The sequence below is a fragment of the Penicillium taxi genome (assembly GCF_028828555.1).
Source record: "Penicillium taxi strain IBT 34144 chromosome Unknown utg000004l_segment0_segment0, whole genome shotgun sequence".
NCBI lineage: Eukaryota > Fungi > Ascomycota > Eurotiomycetes > Eurotiales > Aspergillaceae > Penicillium > Penicillium taxi.
Genome location: NW_026643206.1, coordinates 3,156,704 through 3,175,375, shown reverse-complemented (window position 1 = coordinate 3,175,375; position 18,672 = coordinate 3,156,704). Strand labels below are relative to the sequence as shown.

The 18,672-nt window shown below is 45.9% G+C and overlaps 10 protein-coding genes across 10 annotated transcripts; 5 read left to right on the top strand and 5 right to left on the bottom strand.

The window, feature by feature from the left end:
- Window positions 1-2,337: 2,337 nt before the first annotated feature.
- Window positions 2,338-3,546, bottom strand: N7495_006114 (S-methyl-5-thioribose-1-phosphate isomerase; the record flags this gene model as incomplete). The annotated part of the gene is made up of 2 exons (XM_057208765.1): window positions 2,338-2,968; window positions 3,023-3,546. The coding sequence occupies 2 exons, from the start codon at window positions 3,544-3,546 to the stop codon at window positions 2,338-2,340; spliced, it is 1,155 nt and encodes a 384-aa protein (XP_057062539.1).
- A 388-nt stretch (window positions 3,547-3,934) lies between these two features.
- Window positions 3,935-4,273, bottom strand: N7495_006113 (U4/U6-U5 snRNP complex subunit LSM6; the record flags this gene model as incomplete). Its single annotated transcript, XM_057208764.1, has 2 exons — window positions 3,935-4,086; window positions 4,168-4,273. The coding sequence occupies 2 exons, from the start codon at window positions 4,271-4,273 to the stop codon at window positions 3,935-3,937; spliced, it is 258 nt and encodes an 85-aa protein (XP_057062538.1).
- A 224-nt stretch (window positions 4,274-4,497) lies between these two features.
- N7495_006112 (uncharacterized protein) lies at window positions 4,498-5,718 on the top strand (the record flags this gene model as incomplete). Its single annotated transcript, XM_057208763.1, has 1 exon — window positions 4,498-5,718. The coding sequence occupies one exon, from the start codon at window positions 4,498-4,500 to the stop codon at window positions 5,716-5,718; it is 1,221 nt and encodes a 406-aa protein (XP_057062537.1).
- Window positions 5,719-6,056: 338 nt separating this feature from the next.
- Window positions 6,057-6,551, top strand: N7495_006111 (RNA methylation protein TRM112; the record flags this gene model as incomplete). The annotated part of the gene is made up of 3 exons (XM_057208762.1): window positions 6,057-6,242; window positions 6,300-6,489; window positions 6,547-6,551. The coding sequence occupies 3 exons, from the start codon at window positions 6,057-6,059 to the stop codon at window positions 6,549-6,551; spliced, it is 381 nt and encodes a 126-aa protein (XP_057062536.1).
- A 375-nt stretch (window positions 6,552-6,926) lies between these two features.
- set1 (histone methyltransferase SET1) lies at window positions 6,927-10,502 on the bottom strand (the record flags this gene model as incomplete). The annotated part of the gene is made up of 2 exons (XM_057208761.1): window positions 6,927-7,030; window positions 7,091-10,502. The coding sequence occupies 2 exons, from the start codon at window positions 10,500-10,502 to the stop codon at window positions 6,927-6,929; spliced, it is 3,516 nt and encodes a 1,171-aa protein (XP_057062535.1).
- Window positions 10,503-11,637: 1,135 nt separating this feature from the next.
- Window positions 11,638-13,997, top strand: gfa1 (glutamine--fructose-6-phosphate transaminase (isomerizing) GFA1; the record flags this gene model as incomplete). The annotated part of the gene is made up of 5 exons (XM_057208760.1): window positions 11,638-11,642; window positions 11,724-11,794; window positions 11,848-12,079; window positions 12,153-13,708; window positions 13,777-13,997. 5 exons carry the CDS (start codon window positions 11,638-11,640, stop codon window positions 13,995-13,997), a joined length of 2,085 nt encoding a protein of 694 aa, XP_057062534.1.
- A 402-nt stretch (window positions 13,998-14,399) lies between these two features.
- N7495_006108 (lumazine synthase RIB4) lies at window positions 14,400-15,162 on the top strand (the record flags this gene model as incomplete). The annotated part of the gene is made up of 3 exons (XM_057208759.1): window positions 14,400-14,442; window positions 14,514-14,679; window positions 14,763-15,162. The coding sequence occupies 3 exons, from the start codon at window positions 14,400-14,402 to the stop codon at window positions 15,160-15,162; spliced, it is 609 nt and encodes a 202-aa protein (XP_057062533.1).
- Window positions 15,163-15,305: 143 nt separating this feature from the next.
- Window positions 15,306-16,515, bottom strand: N7495_006107 (proteasome core particle subunit alpha 7; the record flags this gene model as incomplete). Its single annotated transcript, XM_057208758.1, has 5 exons — window positions 15,306-15,626; window positions 15,683-16,009; window positions 16,147-16,305; window positions 16,392-16,457; window positions 16,513-16,515. 5 exons carry the CDS (start codon window positions 16,513-16,515, stop codon window positions 15,306-15,308), a joined length of 876 nt encoding a protein of 291 aa, XP_057062532.1.
- Window positions 16,516-16,891: 376 nt separating this feature from the next.
- On the top strand, window positions 16,892-17,548 carry N7495_006106 (uncharacterized protein; the record flags this gene model as incomplete). The annotated part of the gene is made up of 2 exons (XM_057208757.1): window positions 16,892-16,990; window positions 17,039-17,548. The coding sequence occupies 2 exons, from the start codon at window positions 16,892-16,894 to the stop codon at window positions 17,546-17,548; spliced, it is 609 nt and encodes a 202-aa protein (XP_057062531.1).
- A 455-nt stretch (window positions 17,549-18,003) lies between these two features.
- On the bottom strand, window positions 18,004-18,318 carry N7495_006105 (mating alpha-pheromone PpgA; the record flags this gene model as incomplete). Its single annotated transcript, XM_057208756.1, has 1 exon — window positions 18,004-18,318. One exon carries the CDS (start codon window positions 18,316-18,318, stop codon window positions 18,004-18,006), a length of 315 nt encoding a protein of 104 aa, XP_057062530.1.
- Between the last annotated feature and the right edge of the window lie 354 nt (window positions 18,319-18,672).

Here is an 18,672-nt window from a genome sequence, read left to right as displayed (position 1 = left end):
GTTACGAATGAATCTCCTAGGATAAAAGCTTTATAAATAGATTATAGCTCTATATTTCCACTCTTATATTAGTATATTAGTATTTTAGGATAAGTGGTGTATTCGATATTATTAAAATTGAAGACTGACTTTACCTATTTTAGAGACTCCCATTTTCGTTGAATAACTTTATTAATCTTTATTATCTTTATTATATTTAGCTATAGGATCTATAGCTCTTTTCTTGGTATATATAATTAGCACTCTTTGTAATTTGCTCTAAGGCTATTTATTTTACATGGGATACAGGGCTTTGTGTTAAGGGTAGCGCTTGCGCTCACTTCCTGCACGTAGTCTAAAAGACCATTATGTTATTCTAAGAGGAATAACATGTGCAAGCCCCACTTATATATTAATCCAATCCTACACTAAACATCAACCTGGATACAAGTTTTTGTCCGGCGATCAACCTATGACACTTTGCGAAACTGTGAGCTTTATGCTGTCGGCATAGATATTTCTAGTTTTCTATGTTATTGCAACCGATTGGTTGACTTGAATCGGGTAGTGGTAGCGGTGGTGATGATGTACGAAGTGAGATAGCTTCGAGAGCAGTCAACCCCAGTCAATCGGGATGAAAAGGTGTAGCAGCGAATACATTAGAAGTAGATCCAATAGCTTCTAAGCGTGCAGTTGGGTAAATTGAATGTATGCGCCACTTCGAATTGAACAAGCAAGAATATGATCGTCTCAAGACCGCAAAACAATCCACATTAAGCGTCGTAAAAAGTGGGATAAATAAGCAGGTATGTAAACTAGTATAATGTTCGTTTCATTTAAAACTTTTATCAAAAATGGCTACAGCCTACCATGACCATATAACCCTAAAAGACGATATTTGCCTTTTATATAAGAAGTAATAGCAGTGATAAAGAGCTTTTGAAGGTATCGAAGCCCTATTTTATCTAATATATTGTTGCGACAGCCGAGAAACAAGGCCATCAACATACGGAAAGTATTTCGGCCGAAATGCTTCTGCCATGGCAGTGACTCCCGGTTCGGAATAACCACTCAGAGGAACTAGGTTAGTATATCACGGCATCCTTGAATGATATGCATTCATCGCAAAGATACCCTTGAGCGATGTGCATTCGTGACAGTAATGTCCCGTCTTCACCGTCTCTTCTGTCTCGGACGAATGTTTACGCTCGTTAAGGACAGAGGAGCACCCATATACTATAAGTAGCTAGTTCTCTCATTAATGAAAAAGCAGACTTCACAATAACCACGATATTCAGTACTGTAGAGACCACTAACTACACTTGGTGGTTTGTCTACGGTGTTGAGTAGTAGTTAGTTGAAACTCACCAACTTTTTGATTCTACTGCAGTAAACTCCATATCATCTTACTGCAGTAAAACCTCGTTCTCAGTTATCGGCGACTAGCTAGCTACGCCCGCTAAATCGAGCGACATATATAGCTATTTGTGTGATATTTCTAAAGATAAACTTCTGTTCAGTACCAGCTACGCACAAGGCTGTTTACAAAATCCTTGAAGAAAAGTAAGAGAGCCGGCTGTGATCTTGAGATGAGACGTTTTCCGTAGGCGGCGAGGAGAGTTGGGAGTTTGAGTACAAAAACTCAATGTCGTAGTTTGGATATGGGCACCAAATAATGTATTTAAAATTAATCCACTCACGTATTGTAAATGGCCACTGAATCTTCATTTATTCAATTTAATTCAATTAACGTCTATATAGCCATCCATATGTGGTCGTGGTTGTTTGGTTATTTATGGTCACAAAGGAATTCCGGAGGCCTTTTGGAAATTAGAATTTGACGAGAGTGTGATAATTCGAATACGTTGCTAAATATTACCTGTTGCTGTTCAAACAAAGTACATGTAGAAAAGTAATCGAACATCAGGAATAAATTAAATCCGAAACTGGATTCTTGACCCCGCCCGTTCGTTTGTTGTCCTTTATTCTCATCCTCAATATACATTTTCAAAGAACACGATGTCAGGACCCAAGACAGATGATCTCAAAATCTCCCAGGTCAGTTGATGGTTCCTATCCAGCGAAATTGCGTGTCCTCCTGTGAGAGTTTGGATCTAATAGCCATAAGTACATAGACATTGGCAGAACTAGCAAAGTGAATACCATTTAATTCCAACTGAGGAGTTGTTATTTAACAATATAATAGGGGTGAAATGACTGCATCCGCTCTCGAAAGCCACCTCAACGCTCTTGAAGGAAAAATGGACGAGCTCCTCGCTGTCTTCGAAGGCAAAAATTTGCCGCACCCCGACAACGAAGCAAATTCTCAGAAGCTCAATGGAGAAGAGGGAGATCAGACTAAGCTCGGGGAGTCAAGTCATTAAATAGAACGGTCATATGGAACTGGCCAGTAGCATCCTTCTCCACCACGCCGACCTCAGTAATGATTCCATCTATCAGAGCTGCGGGAGTGATGTCGAATGCGGGGTTCCAAACATTGATACCCGGCGCAGCAATGCGAATGGTTTCCAGCGTCACGCTACCCGAATCAACCCCTTCTCGTGGTCCCTTGATCTGGGTTACTTCAGATGCCGAGCGTTGCTCAATGACAATATCGCTTCCTGATTTGGTAGCCAAGTCGATCGTGGTAAGCGGTGCAGCCACAAGAAATTTGACACCATGATGCCTTGCTAGGACAGCAAGACCGTATGTGCCAATCTTGTTTGCTGTATCTCCATTTGCTGCTACTCTGTCTGCTCCCACAACGATAGCATTCACACCCACGCTAGGATCTGCAAGTAACGCTGCCGCCATTGAATCTGTGATCAGTGTGGCAGGAATATTATCATGAACAAGCTCAAAGGCCGTCAGGCGAGAACCTTGGTTGTAGGGTCTCGTTTCTGTGCAATACGCATGCCGTAGAACCTTTTTAGATTCCAAGGAGCGAATTACCCCTAACGCTGTACCGTAGCCCGAAGTTGCGAGAGAACTATGGGTTCACATTAGCTTATGGGTTGTATAAGAGCATTTCGAACAGCCTTACCCGGTGTTGCAATGCGTCAAGACAGATACATTTGGGGCTCCAGATTGAGTGGCATGGGCCAAGATCCATTCAGCCCCATTGTGTCCAATGCGCTGGTTATCCTCCAGATCCTTGCCTAGCATGTTCTCCGCGGCGTCGATGAATGTTGTCACCAGATTCTGACTGGTAACCCCTGGAAGCGCAGCCTGAGATGTCAGCAAAGCTTCTAGCTTGCGAGCTGCATCACTCAGGTTGACAGCAGTGGGTCTGCTAGTCACCAAGTAGTCGAGTTTTTTCAAAATTAGCTCTCTTGTCTCTGTAAGTGCTTCTGGAAGCTGGCCTGCAGACTGGAGTGAATGTAGTTCCGAGGCGAGCGCTAGCATTGCAACAATGGCAATGGCAGGAGCACCGCGTACTTTCATGTCCTTAATGGCGTGCCATCCATCTTCTGCGGTCTGAATGAGAATATACTTCTCCACAAATGGCAATTGCAGTTGATCCAAGATCTCCAGGTGACCCTGATTATATTTGATAGCCTGCAACATGGCGTAGATTTCAGTATCGAAAATTAGTGCAGTATGATAGATGGAATCAGAGGAAGCAGAAGGGAGGAATGAAGAGGGATTATTAGTTTTGCTAGATGGCGGGGTCGATAACTAATATTAGATAACTCCTCATCTCTGCTTACCTAATGCATATTTACCTAATAGCTTACCAGAGGGAAGGCAAGTGTATAATGTAAAGCAGCTGAAGAGGAATAGAAACGAAGCCTGATGGATAACGAGAAAGTGAATGAGAAACCATAAGATTTGATGAATTATTGAGTATGTTATGTCTCCCCGAGATCATAATGGCCAATATCTTTTCTGCATTGCTATGAAATCAAAGACGATTAACTCGCGGCAATGTACAGCACTGGTATTCTAGTCAGAGTTATATTATACTGATTGAAACGGAGCAAGAGGACCGACCGTTATTGCCACGCACAAATGCATCAGCATAGCTGCGTCGAAGCTTGCCATCAACATATTCTTCTGCGTTTTCGAGGGCAATATTCATGTAGCCATCGACGGATTGGAGTTCTCCTGTAAGTATACCAAAAATGAGTATTTGGAAAAAGGAAAACAAGAAGATAGAGAAAAAAGAAAGAAAAATGCAATTGTTACCTTTGTAAACAACGCCGGAGTTGAGTTTCACTATAACCGGGGCACCGGTGATATCAGCCAGAAAGACGGAAGGGTTGTTTCCTTCTGGAGAAGGGGCGTCATCCATCTTTAGGTAGATAGATATTTCTGGTGAAAACAGATCAGTAGCCGATTTCAAGTATCCAAGACCACGCGTAAATGATGATGTACCTGCGAAAGTGGTAGGGTTTATTTCGAGAGATTGATCTTCATGAGATAAGACCATAAAGGCGGTGAGATCGAACTCTTCACCGCCTTCCGCCTTCCCTTTTTACTGTTATTGTACGATGTAACGATTGGTAACAATTCACGATGTCATCATTTTTCAAAAAGCCAGAATGGGCAGTTAAAAAGGATACCACTGAGCCTCAGTTTTATCGAAGGTCGAAACAGACCTACTCTGATATTGTCGCAGCAGATCGACAGGCACAAAGCAAGCAGAAAATTACGGCCGAATCCTCTGAAAATATCTCACCGAAAGAGGTCAGGGATCATAAGCGGCCTCGAATTTCTGATGAACTAGAGGAGAAGGATACCAAATCTCCTGTCACCTCACTTCCAGAAGATGAATTTGGAGAAGAAATTGAAGAAGAAAATGAAAGTGTTACCGTTGGCCCACCAGCTGATCGCAGCAAATGTCATGGAGCTATCATCGATGAAGAGGCTTTACCACCAACCACACATTCTACCAACCACCTGAATGAAACTTCAACAAGCCGACCAGATCAATCTCATTTATGCAGCTCACTTGCCTGTCATATACCCCAACCTCTCCAAAAAATTCCGAGGAACAGTGAGAGTTCATCGATCAGACCAGGCATATTTGATCAGCCAATTAAGTCCACAACCCCCCATCTTAAAATACCTCAGCCTGCGAAAATAAATGATCCTGTTTTGGATGACCCAGTTGTCCAGATCTTGATAACATCGGTCATTCCAAACACAAAACCATTGCTCATTCAACGGAAAATGTCGCAGGCACTGCGGGAAGTACGCTGGGCATGGTGCAAACGCCAGGGACTTACACTAGAGGAACAATCACGAATCTATCTTACCTGGAAAGGCCGACGGCTCTTTGATGTAACGACCTGCCGGGGATTAGGGATCAAATCAGAGCGTAAAATTTCGCACTCGATTATCGATGATGACCTTGGTACAAGTCCTACAGAACTCCGCATCCATATAGAGGCCGTCACCGATGACCCTACTTTACGGGATCAAGCTATATCTTCCACTCATATGGAAAGCCAACCAAAAGCACCATCAAGTCCACCAGACGGTCAGGATTATCAGACCAAATCGATGAGATTGATCCTTCGAAGCCTTGGGCTGACTGACCTGAGGATCAGAGCACGGTCAAAAACGCGGGTCTCAAAAATCATAACCACATTCCGACAAAAAAAGAATATTCCTCTGGTCCAAGAAGTTTCAATATTATTTGACGGAGATCGATTGGATCCTAACATGAGACTCTGCGACTATGACATTGATGATGAAGATTTGCTAGATATTCAGATCAAGTTGCAAACCTGATCTACTCAAGGGTCAAACCCAATTTCTTTACACGACATTGACCCCGGAGGTTAAATCTCTTTGAATCTGTAACATCCAATTGACCGATTTTTATTGATCCTGAGTCGTTTACTTCTTCTCCATGTCTATACTTAATTATCCTTATCGATAAGATCACATGACTCAATAGTTTTTTTTCCTGTTGGCCGCAGAAGATAGAGCTACCATTCGCCACGTACCAATATAAGTTCACAGTTTTAAAACGTGTGCAGTGGAAGACCCATACTAGTGATATTTAACCCATCTTTCAATCACCCTTTCCTATTCAAGTATTAAAGACGACTTTCGAGACCGCAACCATGAAAGTCATTACTGCCAATTTCGTGACTTGCGCTGTTAAGGAATGCAAAACTTCACCGACATCGTTTCCACTACATTTCAGTGAGGCCGAACTGGAGATGCAGGATTTGGATTTCCAGCCCGAGTTTGTTCGCAATGTCGTACCCCGCATCGACTGGGAAGCTCTTCGGGTAACTGCGAATGAGGTATGCTCTATGAAATGATGATGTTTAAAAAGGCTTGGACTGATTATGAGAGGATAGCTTGGATTTCCTAGCCTTCCAGACTCAAAACCGGAGGGGGAAGCACTGGAAAATGAACAGACTTTAAAGGATCTACATCGGCTATTGCTGGAGACCCAAGTCATGGAAGGCAAGTTGATCTGTGGAAATTGCGGGCATCAATATGTTATCAAGGAAGGAATTGCCAACTTTCTGCTCCCAAGCCACCTGGGTGAGTACTTCAGTTCATCCATTTATAAGACCAGCATCTAACCGTCATATTCCATAGTTTGAGGATAATCGCGAAATCGGCATGCTCTCTAAAGCAAGACAGGTGGATAAGTTGCGCAAGTAAGAGAGAAAGAGGCAGGAAGAGTGTGGATAATCATCGACTCTTCTGCAGGATATTATTGATACCCGCCAGAATTCGCTTCACTTTTGATTGAAGCCATGGGCAGAAATTTGAACCAGTTCATACCATGCGCATAAGCGTACGAGTCAAAGGAAGAGAATAAAATATAACGTTTGAAATTGCCAATAGTTTGTATTGTACATGCAGGCTATAGCGCTTGAAATCACGATTGAACATTAGTACAAGTCCAGATGTCCTCCACAACCAAACGCCTATCCAATCAAGACTGTGATGAACAAAAACTCCAAGGCTGGTGTTTAATTGAGAAATCCTTTACAGCCAGTTGAGCCGCAAAGACAGGGAATGCGATCATCGCTACCCCATTCTCGTTCAAATTTGTAATCGTACGTGAGTTCCTCATCTGCCGAGTACATAGTCAATATAAACTCTTATTGGAAGTCATATTCAGTTCACAACATACCTCTTTCAATATCCCGAAGAGCGTAGATGACAATGCGCTTGCTGCCGTCCACTTTGATGATTTTAGCGGTACAGTTAGGCGTGCAACTATGATTGATGAATCTTGCAATTCCGCCTCGTTTAGTGGCGTCAATGACAGTGTTCTCGTCGATTCGGAAGAGATAGCTGCTGCCAATCCCGCTCTTCAGATATCGCCGCTCTCTCATGTCTGCGACTTGCTGGCGAACCTTCTCTCCCACATATTCGATAATCATGTCATTGGCCGTGATATTCTCCTCAGCATACAAGCCCCAATTATGAATGGCGGATCGGGCAAAACGAACAGGCTTCTTGCGTTTTTTGAGTTGATTGAACCGAAGAGCATCACCTTCACCACTGGATGTTAGAAGAGCTTGCTTTTGTGCATTGATATCGGCGATAAGTCGGCGATTGTTGACGCGCGTGGAACGGGAAGTTGATTTTGAGATGGTCTTGGCAGCAGCAATTCTCGCTTCTTCGGCAGCAGTCACTTGAGGATCAGCGTTGGCGTTAGCTTCACGCTCCTCGCGAGCCTTTTGCACCTTGATGCGGTGGGGCAGGTATTTCGACTTTTCAGACTCAAGGATCCTCTTGCGGCCCTCAGTCCGAGCGGCGCCGGTGATATTTGGAAGATAATATCCGGTGATACCAATTTCCTTGTGGCTGGGCCCTTTCATTTCCATATGGTTGAGCGCTTTGATCTCCTTTTGTCGCCACGCCCATGCGACAATATTCTTAACATTGGACGCAGACTGGTCAAGTAAAATTTCTCGAAGAAATCTCATATCCTCCTCATCCTTGATGAGGTGTTGCCAACCGTCCAGGTCCAGAATGATGGTTTCATCATCTTTCACAGTCGCCCGTGGCTCGTCCTTGGACACTCCCCATTCAATTTCGGTCCTGATATCTTCAAGATTGTCTTCAGCTGAAGGGTCATCAACCACATCATTTAAATCGAGGATGTCTTCTTCCGGCTGTTGGGCCTGTGGTGTAAGCTTGACGTGAGAATCGAATGATTCCGCTCCCTCCGGAGCAAGATCGATCTCCACTGTTGGGAGAGCTTCCCTCTCTCCTGGAGTTTGAATACCAAAGAGCTCTTCGTCTTGCCGCTGCCGTTTTCGTGCATCATGTTCTTCTGTGAGTCGCTTTCTTTTAAGTGAGCGAGGAGATAGCGCCTCAAAATTGGATGGGAGACTATCGCTCTCTTTGCCAAGTTCATCTGTGGCTTGCGCGCTGCTTTCTTCAACTGAGCCTAATGCATCTGATTGATATCCTCCGTCCGGTTCAAATTCAGAGGATACAGAACTTGCGCGGCTTGGAGGAAGACTGCTTCTTTCTTCGGTATCTCGGGTCAGTGGAGTCCGTTGTTCGTCATCGGAATCTTCGTCGTCATGCAACTGCTGAAGGCGATGGTAGAGGGGTCGCACTTCTCGTCTACGAATTGGCTGTCTGCGTCGTTCGTCTACGAAGGCTGCACCTGTACGGTCCATACCATGGGCTTTTCGAATGCGCGGAAGAGCCAGAACATTGAGACTCGACGATCGCAGAGGATCGCGACCACTTTCAGACCGAGAATCGGGGGTACCAAGGATGCTGCTCACCCCAATTCGAAAAGCTGACTGTTTTGTGCTTTCTGGGCCTGGTATGCCCAGTCGTTCTCGCCGGGCAATATGCTTGATAGGATCGAGGTAATCATATAACGCGGGTGCGGCAATACGAGACTTGACATCTTCGAGAAGCTTGTCCCTCAAGTCACGAATGATGATAGAAAGAACTTCCCTGCAAGGGTCTAAGTCGAAAGCGCGTTGCCTTTTCTCCTCTTCCACATCCAAGTCGGCCTCCTTCCGCAACCTTTCCTTCTTGGCCTTATCCTGCTGCTCAGCTCTCAAACGCTCTGGACTCGGACTGCGCACATAGTTGGGATTTCCATAAGGATGGCTTTCCATGTTCATAATATATGTGAAGAGCAGTGTCATGTGACACATTCGGAAGCAACGTTCAGTTTCCTCTTCGCCTCGCCGGGAATTCTCGAAGATGATGTAGTAGCCTGTTTTATCACACCGAATATCCTTATAGTTGAACGGTTTCAGTCTCTTCATCAAGTGTGGGATTGTTGTGCTGAGAACTGGCACATGGCAATGACCGATAAAGATGTAGGGGTCGCGCTTGATCTTGCTCAAAACGGGGATATCTTCAACGAGAGAATGTCCCATGGGTAGTCGCAGAGCTCTGGGTCCTTCTGGAATAACCAAACCAGGGCGAATTGAAGATCTCCCCGAAGGACCTTTAGGTGCTGTGGGTGGCGGCTCATTCCTTTTGGCATCCAGCCTGGATTCCACGGCTGTCACGAGGCTTTTAGATACCAATCTTTGGGATTCAATCGCTTTGGCAGCCATTCGTTCGGAGACGACACCCTCGCGATCCATTTCTACCCTGATTCTGCGAGTTCCGATTCTTTGCTCCTTTTTGCATTCAAAATAAGCACGCCGGGCCGCACTGGATGCAGAAATGGGGCCATCACCACGAAACGAGTTGGTATCTTTGTATCTGATTGAGCATATTCCGAGAAAACGTCCCGTATTCGGATCTGTTCGATTGTTCATCTCTGCGACGTCGCCAAAGCTGGAGAAAAGTGCGCTAATAGGCGCGGATGGTGTGAGGGGGTCGAAACCTGTCACAACGATCTGGATTGGAGGACCCGGCCCGATGCTTGTCGTGGCATCGTACGGCCATTGTTTTAGAGTGTATGGAGCTGGCCGGTATTTGGTTTTCTGCTTACATCCTGATCCACGAGTGTAATTGGGAATGGCCAAACGGGGGTCAAGAGGAACTGCTTGATCATTGGTGAGGATATCCACATATTCGCATTTCCGTCGTTTCTCCTTAGACGATTTTTTATCGAGATCGGGGTCGTAGACCGCCCTACAGCCTTTAGGTTTTGATTTCTGGAACATTTGAGATTGGGGAGTTGGTGGGGTATGGATGGGTGTAATGGAAGACTTGGTAGGTTCTGTATTCACGCGAAGACCATGATTGGGTGACTTATCTGCCATCTTGGATCGGGGACTGGAAGCTTTGCGAGAGGGGGATGATCCCGCATTGGTGAGTGGCGTCAGGGTGTCATTGGAGATTGGATGAAGTTTCCCATTAATCTCTCCTGATCCACTCAATTCAATTGCTATATCGTCACCAGATAGTGGTTTTGTAGTCTTTTCCAGTCTCGGAGATTGGTCCGATACGCCGATTATAGGCGCGTCGGACGCCTTGAATGAACCCGTAACCTCTGTTTTGCCATCTGATCCTTTGGCTTTCTGGTCACCAACTTTCAAGTGATTTTGAAGGACTGAAGGAGCTGTGGGAAAGAAGTCGGCAAAACCAGCTGAGGCGCGTGACATCGTGAGAGGTGGCTACACACCCAAAACGACCGCGCGACTACCAGGCAGCATGCTTGACAGTATATGGTATAGATAAATTCAGTGGCAATCAACTGAAGATTGAGAAAGAACAAGTCGGAAAAGGAAAAAGGCAAAAGAAAAAAAAGAAGTGAGAACAAAGGAGGGGATCAAGTTCTAAAGGTGGAAGTTCTGTCGCGCAAAGAGTTTTGCGGGAAACGAGGATCGTGATCTAACAGGAAGGCGGTGAAAATGGGGGATTTGTGGAGAAAGGGAACATGGAGAGAAGGCTGATTACATAATGGGATGGGTAATTTTGAAAAGAAAGAAAAAACGAGAACCATCAAATGACGGTGAGATAAGTTCATGGTACAGCATGGTTTGAAAAGTATGGTAATTACGGAGTACTCCGTAGCTTTAATTACAGTAAGTAGTACGAAGTAAAAATGATAATAACCCCTTTGTTCCCTAATGTCCAATTTGAAGGAATATCATCTTCAGGTGTGGCTATGTGAGGCTTAGCTAATAGTGTAAATAAAAATAAAAATATAAAAATAGTACTTTATACCCAGTGGAATGGATCGGGGTTAGCGCTATATAGTGGTAGTTCCATAAAAATAAACCTCGAGAATTCCTTCATCAAAGTGGGGGTTTGTTGTCAGGGTGAATTGAATAGTAATATTAATAATAAATAATGCACAGGGCATCCAAAATACAGGATTGCTGTAAAAGAAAAAAGAAAAAGAAAAATTAAAGGGATTACATTCCAATTCATACCTAGAGAGAATCGGGTGAAATGGACAAATTTACAAACAGAAATTCAAAAATAAGGCAAAAGAGGTGAGCAGTGGAGACGATGAATAGTTCATTTCCATAGGAAACAAATCGAGTGAGACATCGATCGTTTAGGCGCATTGGAGTTTACTAAGGGAGCTAATCAGAGTCGCCCCTCCCCTGTTTCCCTCTCTCCCCCGCTATAAATATGAATGGATCTTCCCTTCGTTTCACAACACCTTTCCTCCTCTCTTCTCCCTTCATCTCACTCTCACACTCCCCTTATAATCTCATCACCCCTACTTTCTCTTCATTCAATTCCTCTTTTCAATTCCCATTTATCTAATTACTCCGACTCGACATCATGTGGTATGTATTCTTTCACAGACTTCTTCCCCTCCCCAACACTCCATCTCCTCAATCACACTCAATACTCATCTATCCATACAGTGGAATCTTTGGCTACATCAACTACCTGGTGGAGCGGGACCGTGAGCATATTATCAATACCCTTCTCAATGGTATGTATATCCTCTCTTAACTCATCCCTTCCTTCCTCTCTAACTTTACACAGGTCTCTCTCGATTGGAATACCGTGGTTATGACTCGGCTGGTATGGCCGTTGATGGTGACAAGAAAAATGAAGTCTGTGCTTTCAAGGAAGTGGGCAAGGTCGCTAAATTGAAGGAACTTATTGCCGATGCCAAGCCTGATATGACGAAGACCTTTGCTTCTCACGCTGGTATTTCTCACACCCGTTGGGCCACTCACGGAACCCCTTCCCGACAGAACTGCCATCCCCACCGGTAAGCTTTTCTTTCCCCCGCCGGAATTCACCTCCATTTCTCCCCAACTAATCATCCTCTTGGGTTCAAACAGATCCGATGCCACTTGGGAGTTTGCTGTGGTCCACAATGGTATCATCACCAACTACAAGGAATTGAAGGCTCTTCTTGAGAGCAAGGGATTCCGCTTCGAGACTGAGACCGATACCGAGTGCATTGCAAAGCTCGCCAAGTACTTGTACGACCAACACCCTGACATTGAATTCACTGTCCTGGCTAAGGCCGTCATTAAGGAGCTCGAGGGTGCTTTCGGTTTGTTGCTCAAGTCCGTGCACTACCCTCATGAGGTCATTGCCGCCCGCAAGGGTTCCCCCTTGGTGATCGGCGTTAGAACTTCCAAGAAGATGAAAGTGGATTTTGTCGATGTGGAGTACTCAGAAGAAGGTGCTCTCCCTGCGGAGCAGGCCTCTCAAAATGCTGCTATCAAGAAGACTGCCACCAGTCTCTTGGCTCCCCCTGACAAGTCCCTGCTGCACCGCTCCCAGTCGCGGGCTTTCTTGTCTGATGACGGAATTCCTCAGCCTGCTGAGTTCTTCTTGTCCTCAGACCCGTCCGCCATTGTCGAGCACACCAAGAAGGTTCTTTACCTCGAGGATGACGACATTGCCCACATTCACGAGGGTCAGTTGAACATTCACCGCTTGACCAAGGATGACGGTACTTCCAATGTTCGTGCCATCCAGACTATTGAGCTGGAGCTGCAGGAGATTATGAAGGGCAAGTTCGATCACTTCATGCAGAAGGAAATCTTCGAGCAGCCCGAGTCCGTCGTCAACACCATGCGTGGTCGTCTGGATGTGGTGAACAAGAAGGTTACCTTGGGTGGCCTGCGTCAGTACATTTCCACTATCCGCCGCTGCCGACGAATCATATTCATTGCCTGTGGTACCAGTTATCACTCTTGCATGGCCGTGCGTGGTGTCTTCGAGGAGTTGACTGAGATCCCGATTGCCGTCGAACTGGCATCTGATTTCCTAGATCGTCAGGCCCCCGTCTTCCGTGATGACACCTGCGTCTTTGTTTCTCAGTCCGGTGAGACTGCTGACTCCCTCATGGCTCTTCGCTACTGTCTGGAACGTGGCGCTCTGACCGTGGGTGTTGTCAACGTGGTCGGATCTTCCATCTCCCTCCTGACCCACTGTGGTGTCCACATTAATGCCGGACCTGAAATTGGTGTCGCCTCTACCAAGGCTTACACCTCTCAATTCGTTGCGATGGTCATGTTTGCTTTGTCACTCAGCGAGGACCGTGCCTCCAAGCAGAAGCGACGGGAGGAGATCGTCGAGGGTCTGGGTAAGGTTTCGGAACAGTTCCGAGAGATCCTGAAGCTCAACGACCCCATCAAGGACATGTGTGCCAAGTTCTTCAAGGACCAAAAGAGCTTGCTTCTGTTGGGTCGTGGTGCCCAATTCCCCACTGCCCTTGAGGGTGCTCTCAAGATTAAGGAGATTTCCTACCTTCACTGTGAAGCTGTGATGTCTGGTGAATTGAAGCACGGTGTCTTGGCCCTGGTGGACGAGAACTTGCCCATCCTCATGATCCTCACTCGTGACAACCTCTTCACCAAGTCCCTGAATGCCTATCAGCAGGGTAAGTTGAACCATGAGATTAATAAAAAAAGAAAATATAAAAAATCAGGAATCTAATTGAATTCACAGTGATCGCCCGCAGTGGCCGCCCGATCGTCATCTGTAACAAGGATGACCCTGAGTTCTCGTCTGCACAGACCGAGAAGATCGAGGTTCCCAAGACCGTTGATTGTCTCCAGGGTCTACTGAATGTTATTCCCCTGCAGCTAATATCTTACTGGCTGGCTGTTGGTGAGGGTTTGAACGTCGACTTTCCCCGAAACCTGGCCAAGTCCGTGACAGTTGAGTAAAATGGTGGAAGAATGTTCTAAGTAGACGATTGCGATGATCTTCATATCTTTAAGGAGTTGTTTCATTTCTTGTTAGCTTTGGGAGAATGGAATACTATATTTCTTTAGTGCATCAGAATATCTAAATGATATTACATTAGTTTTAATATTTACATAAATATCAAAATTGACTAAAAGTTGTACAATTAATTTTGCCGTATTCGGTCAGTCCGCCTTTCCCAATGGCGGGACACAATGACGGGACCGATGGTTTCGTCTATTCCCCCCGCATCACTTCATAATCACCCTTTTCTCCAGTCCTCAAGTCATCCCAGGTTCTTTCTTTTCTCTCTCTCTCTCTCTCTCTCTCTCTCTCTCTCTCTCTCTCTCTACTTGTAGACTACATCCTCTTCCCTATTCACAATGACCCCAATCAAAGGCCCAGGGGCTGTTCAGAGCTATGACGGTATGATATTATCCCACTCATCCCCGCCGCGGAGTCATCTCGGACTCAGGGACATCACTGATGTGCTGTAGGGTCGGGTTTGCGTGTTGCTATTATCCACGCCCGATGGAATGCCACTATCATTGACCAGCTAGTGTCGGGAGCAAAGAAGAGTTTGTTTGCTGCCGGTGTGACCGAGGACAACATCACCATCCAGACGGTCCCTGGTAGCTACGAATTGCCTTTAGGTGTACAGCGGTAAGTCTGTTCTTTCAATTTAAAGGCTTTTACCTCTCTTCAAGTATATCTGGTGGGGCGTAATGGCTTATATACCGCTACAGATTGTATGCTGCTTCTCAAGTCCAGGCCAGCTCTTCTGGTGAGGGCATCAGTGCTACAGATCTTTTGTCTGCCTCGGTCTCCGATATCAGTAAATCGGCTTCTACATCATCTACTAAGAAGCCATTCGATGCCATTATCGCTATCGGGGTACTGATCAAGGGTGCCACTATGCACTTCGAGTACATTGCAGATGCTGTCAGCCAAGGGCTGATGCGCGTGCAGCTGGACTCCGGCGTGCCCGTTATCTTTGGCCTGCTTACTGTTTTGACCGAAGAGCAAGGTCTGGAGCGAGCTGGACTGGGTAACAGTGGCATGCATAACCACGGCGAAGATTGGGGCAGCGCAGCTGTGGAATTGGGTGTGAAGAGACGCGAGTGGGCAGAGGGTAAGATTGTATAAATTTGTCCTGCCTTACTTGTTTTTGCTTCTAGATATTATATGAATCTCCAAAGAAGTTAGTGAGCGCGTGGGTAAAAAAAAAAAGAATAAAGCGTTGGAGAAGCATCAAATTCAAGCGTTCGCTGCCATATCTAATTCGGTATTCATTCTTCCATCTTCTCGCCCTTATCTTCTTCCTCTTCGTCATCTCCCTCTAGGGCCCGTCGTGCAAACTTCTCTGCTTCTTCCCGAAGTTCCTTTGGAACTTCTTCGTGTCGTCCCTTAGTCGGGCCATCAAGCGAGCTGATCCATGACATTTCCAATTCGAAATCTTTGTCCTTGCTGTCTTCGTGGGCGACGTAAATTATACGTGCGGCTTCCTTCACACCGTCGGCAAGAGAAAGAGTACCTGAAGTCAAATCTAGTTTCTCCAGCTCTGCCTTTGCTGCCTGTCGCCCTTTACCGGTAGCGGCGCCGTAATAACCCTAATACCCTGTCAGTAACCAAAACGAGATGTTAGAAAGATGTTGGCAACGCATACCCAATACAGCCCACTGGGTTCAATCATGTAAAGGCCGGGGCCTCCAGCGGGTGCGCCCTCAACTTTTCCACCAGACCCCGACTTGGGACCGCTGCCCACCTGGCCATCGACCGGTAGTTCTGCCTCACTATCCCATCCACCGACGATAGAGGTCACGCCGAATGGTCGTACACTGGAATACAGTGTGTATGCTTGAACATAGCCGCCTAGACGGTTCGCAAGGGCGGAGGTGGGTATTGGGCCTTTGTATGTACCTCTCCACGAGGATGCTTCGTCTCGGGCTCTAGAAACAAAGTGACGACCGTCAGGAACGAGACCAGCGGAAACCTAAATAATTGGCAAAGCTTTGGTCAGAATGTAATTATATGAAATACTTTCTTGAGAAATATGTGGTTGTGGAGTGTTGAAAGCTTCCTTTATTGAGAGGGACATCGGGGGAGGGGGAAGGAAAGAATTGAGCTTACAATGCCAACATGACGATCGACAGTCGCAATCCGCTTATTGGCACCTGGCTTTAGTAGCTTGCTGGTGATGATTTTCTCAACTGCCAACACCACACCGTCCTTGCATCGAATGCCAACAGCTGTGCCGCCGTTCTCCACGGCCTTGACAGCGTATTCAACCTATGAGTATAAGTCAGTACCCAAGAGCTTACCGTATCCATTGAAGAGAAGATAAGAGAAGATAATACTCCAAGAGTAGCTCATACCTGGAAATTTCGGCCATCTGGGGAGAAGACAGAGTTGGAAAGATCGTAGCCCGTGCCGATTGACGTCTTGTAGATCAGTTAGCTATGGGGGCAACTAACACAGAAAGATATATAGGCTTACCATGATTGTCTGGATATGTAGAGATGAGATAAGATGAGATTATCTCAATTTTTCAGCGGGGGTGGTAGAGAATTGTTAGAAGCTGAAGCTGGGGCCGACGCGCGATGATGGAGAGAGCTTCGTCTTAGCACTGCGTCACGGGGTTGCCTTGGGAAAGGTCACATGACAAGACAACAGCCCAACGTGATTGAGTTAATTCCCTTTTCTTTGGGCGTAAAAACGTGGGGGGCAACGTTTCCCTTTATTTCTTCAGTTAATACTTATTCTCTCTTAAATATTTGGTACCAAAAATACATCAGACCATACCGATCAGATCCCCCTGCTCCTTGTTTCTGTGTGTGTTTACATGCAAAGCACTTAGTATTATATACTTTCTATCATGTCTTCCTCTATCCTACACCAGTGTCCCTTTTGCAATCATGTTTCCGATATTTCTCTTTCTCTACCTGAGTTCATCGAGAACCCACACTGCAACCAGGTAGATCCCTCTGTTGGACTTCTGTCTCGCAGCCCCTGACCAATTTAGTGTGGTCTATCTGCATCCGAAAGCACCGAGAAATTACATGAGCTGGCAGCTCTCTTTGACCAGATGACGATGTGCCAAGTGCAACCCGAGTGTCAACCGCCGCCCATCTCCTACAGTATTTCGCGACACTATCATCACTCCTCCCACATAATTCCCCAGAACCCCACCCCCACAAACGGCACCAAGGGCCCAATCATTAGCCCAAAATCGATTTCTCCGCCAGCCGAGGACCTGGAGATTGAGATGAAGATGGACATATCGGAGGAGGTCGCAGTGGATCACAAGGAAGAGGCTGAACCCTACATGGTTTCCGGCTACAACGCTTACACCCTACCCAAGGAACCCACGACTGGGGAAACCTATACTTCAGCTACAGATCCCGTGTACCAATCTCGTCACTGGTGGGAAAACACTCAAATGGGGATGGAACCGCAGTATGTGGCATTTGAGGAGAGAAATCGGGATTATGTAGCCGGTGATATGCAGACTCGTTGGATGGGTCCGAATTAATGATTCAATATGTCTACGCAGATATGATATTACCATAAGCGATCAGATTTACGGGAATGAAGAATGGAATATGAATTCAACTATTGATTTTGGCTTAAATGTTACTTGATCCTCCGGAAGAGTTGCATTGCATTCAAAACATTGTATTTCTCTGTTTTTTTTCGGTTCCCCCAAATGAATTGCAAAATAACTAGGTGCAAAGGTGGCTAGTAAGAAAAAGAGTGTCCGCCATCAGAAAATTATCACGATCACCATCCTCCAAGCTCAGTTTTCTCCTGGGCAGTGTTGACGTAAGATGAAGTCGAACGTAGCACTAGTTCTTTCGAATGATCTCTGTCAACAGATGTATGTGAACATTAGGAAATTGAGGGAGCTTAGTTGCTAGAGAAGACAACTATAGGGCAAGTACGGATCAGTAAACGCTCTGTGCGGTTCGTGAGAAGAGATACGTACCTTTACTCCTCATCAAGGGCAGCCATAGCCTCAGCGAGGGCATCGGCAGAGCGCTTAACCTCATCAACGGCCTCGGCAGCACGCTTAACCTTGGCACATCCCTGACCAGGATGGGCACACCACTTCTGAGCAACGGGGTGGGCTTCGGCCATCGCATCGGCAAGAGCCTCAGCAGAACGCTTGACCTCGAAGGAGGCATCGGCGGTACGCTTCATCATGTAGCAGCCCTGGCCGGGGTGGGAGCACCACTTGTCGACGTGGACGGCCTGCACGCTGGAAGCAGCCATCAAGGCGAGAGCAACACAGAGGAACTTCATTTTGAGAAGAGTTGGATGATTGAAGTGAATTTGAAAATTGAATTGCGGTCTTGGATCTCTGAGTTTAAGAGAATGATTGACGAAGAGATTGATGGAGAGCTTGAAGAAGAGAAGAGACTGGTGGGTATGAGAGGAGCACTTATAGCTTTTGGAATTGATGAATATCAACCCGAGGTAGATCAAAGTAGAAGTAGATCAAAGCGGAAGTCGTCTAAGGATTCTATAGATGAGTCTATAGATGAGTCTATAGAGAAAGTCTATAGAGGAGGTCTATAGAGACCCTGATCAAGACATAGCTTGTGCATGGATATCACCTCAGTAGCAAATAGGACCATCGCTTCTAGATGTTGCTAT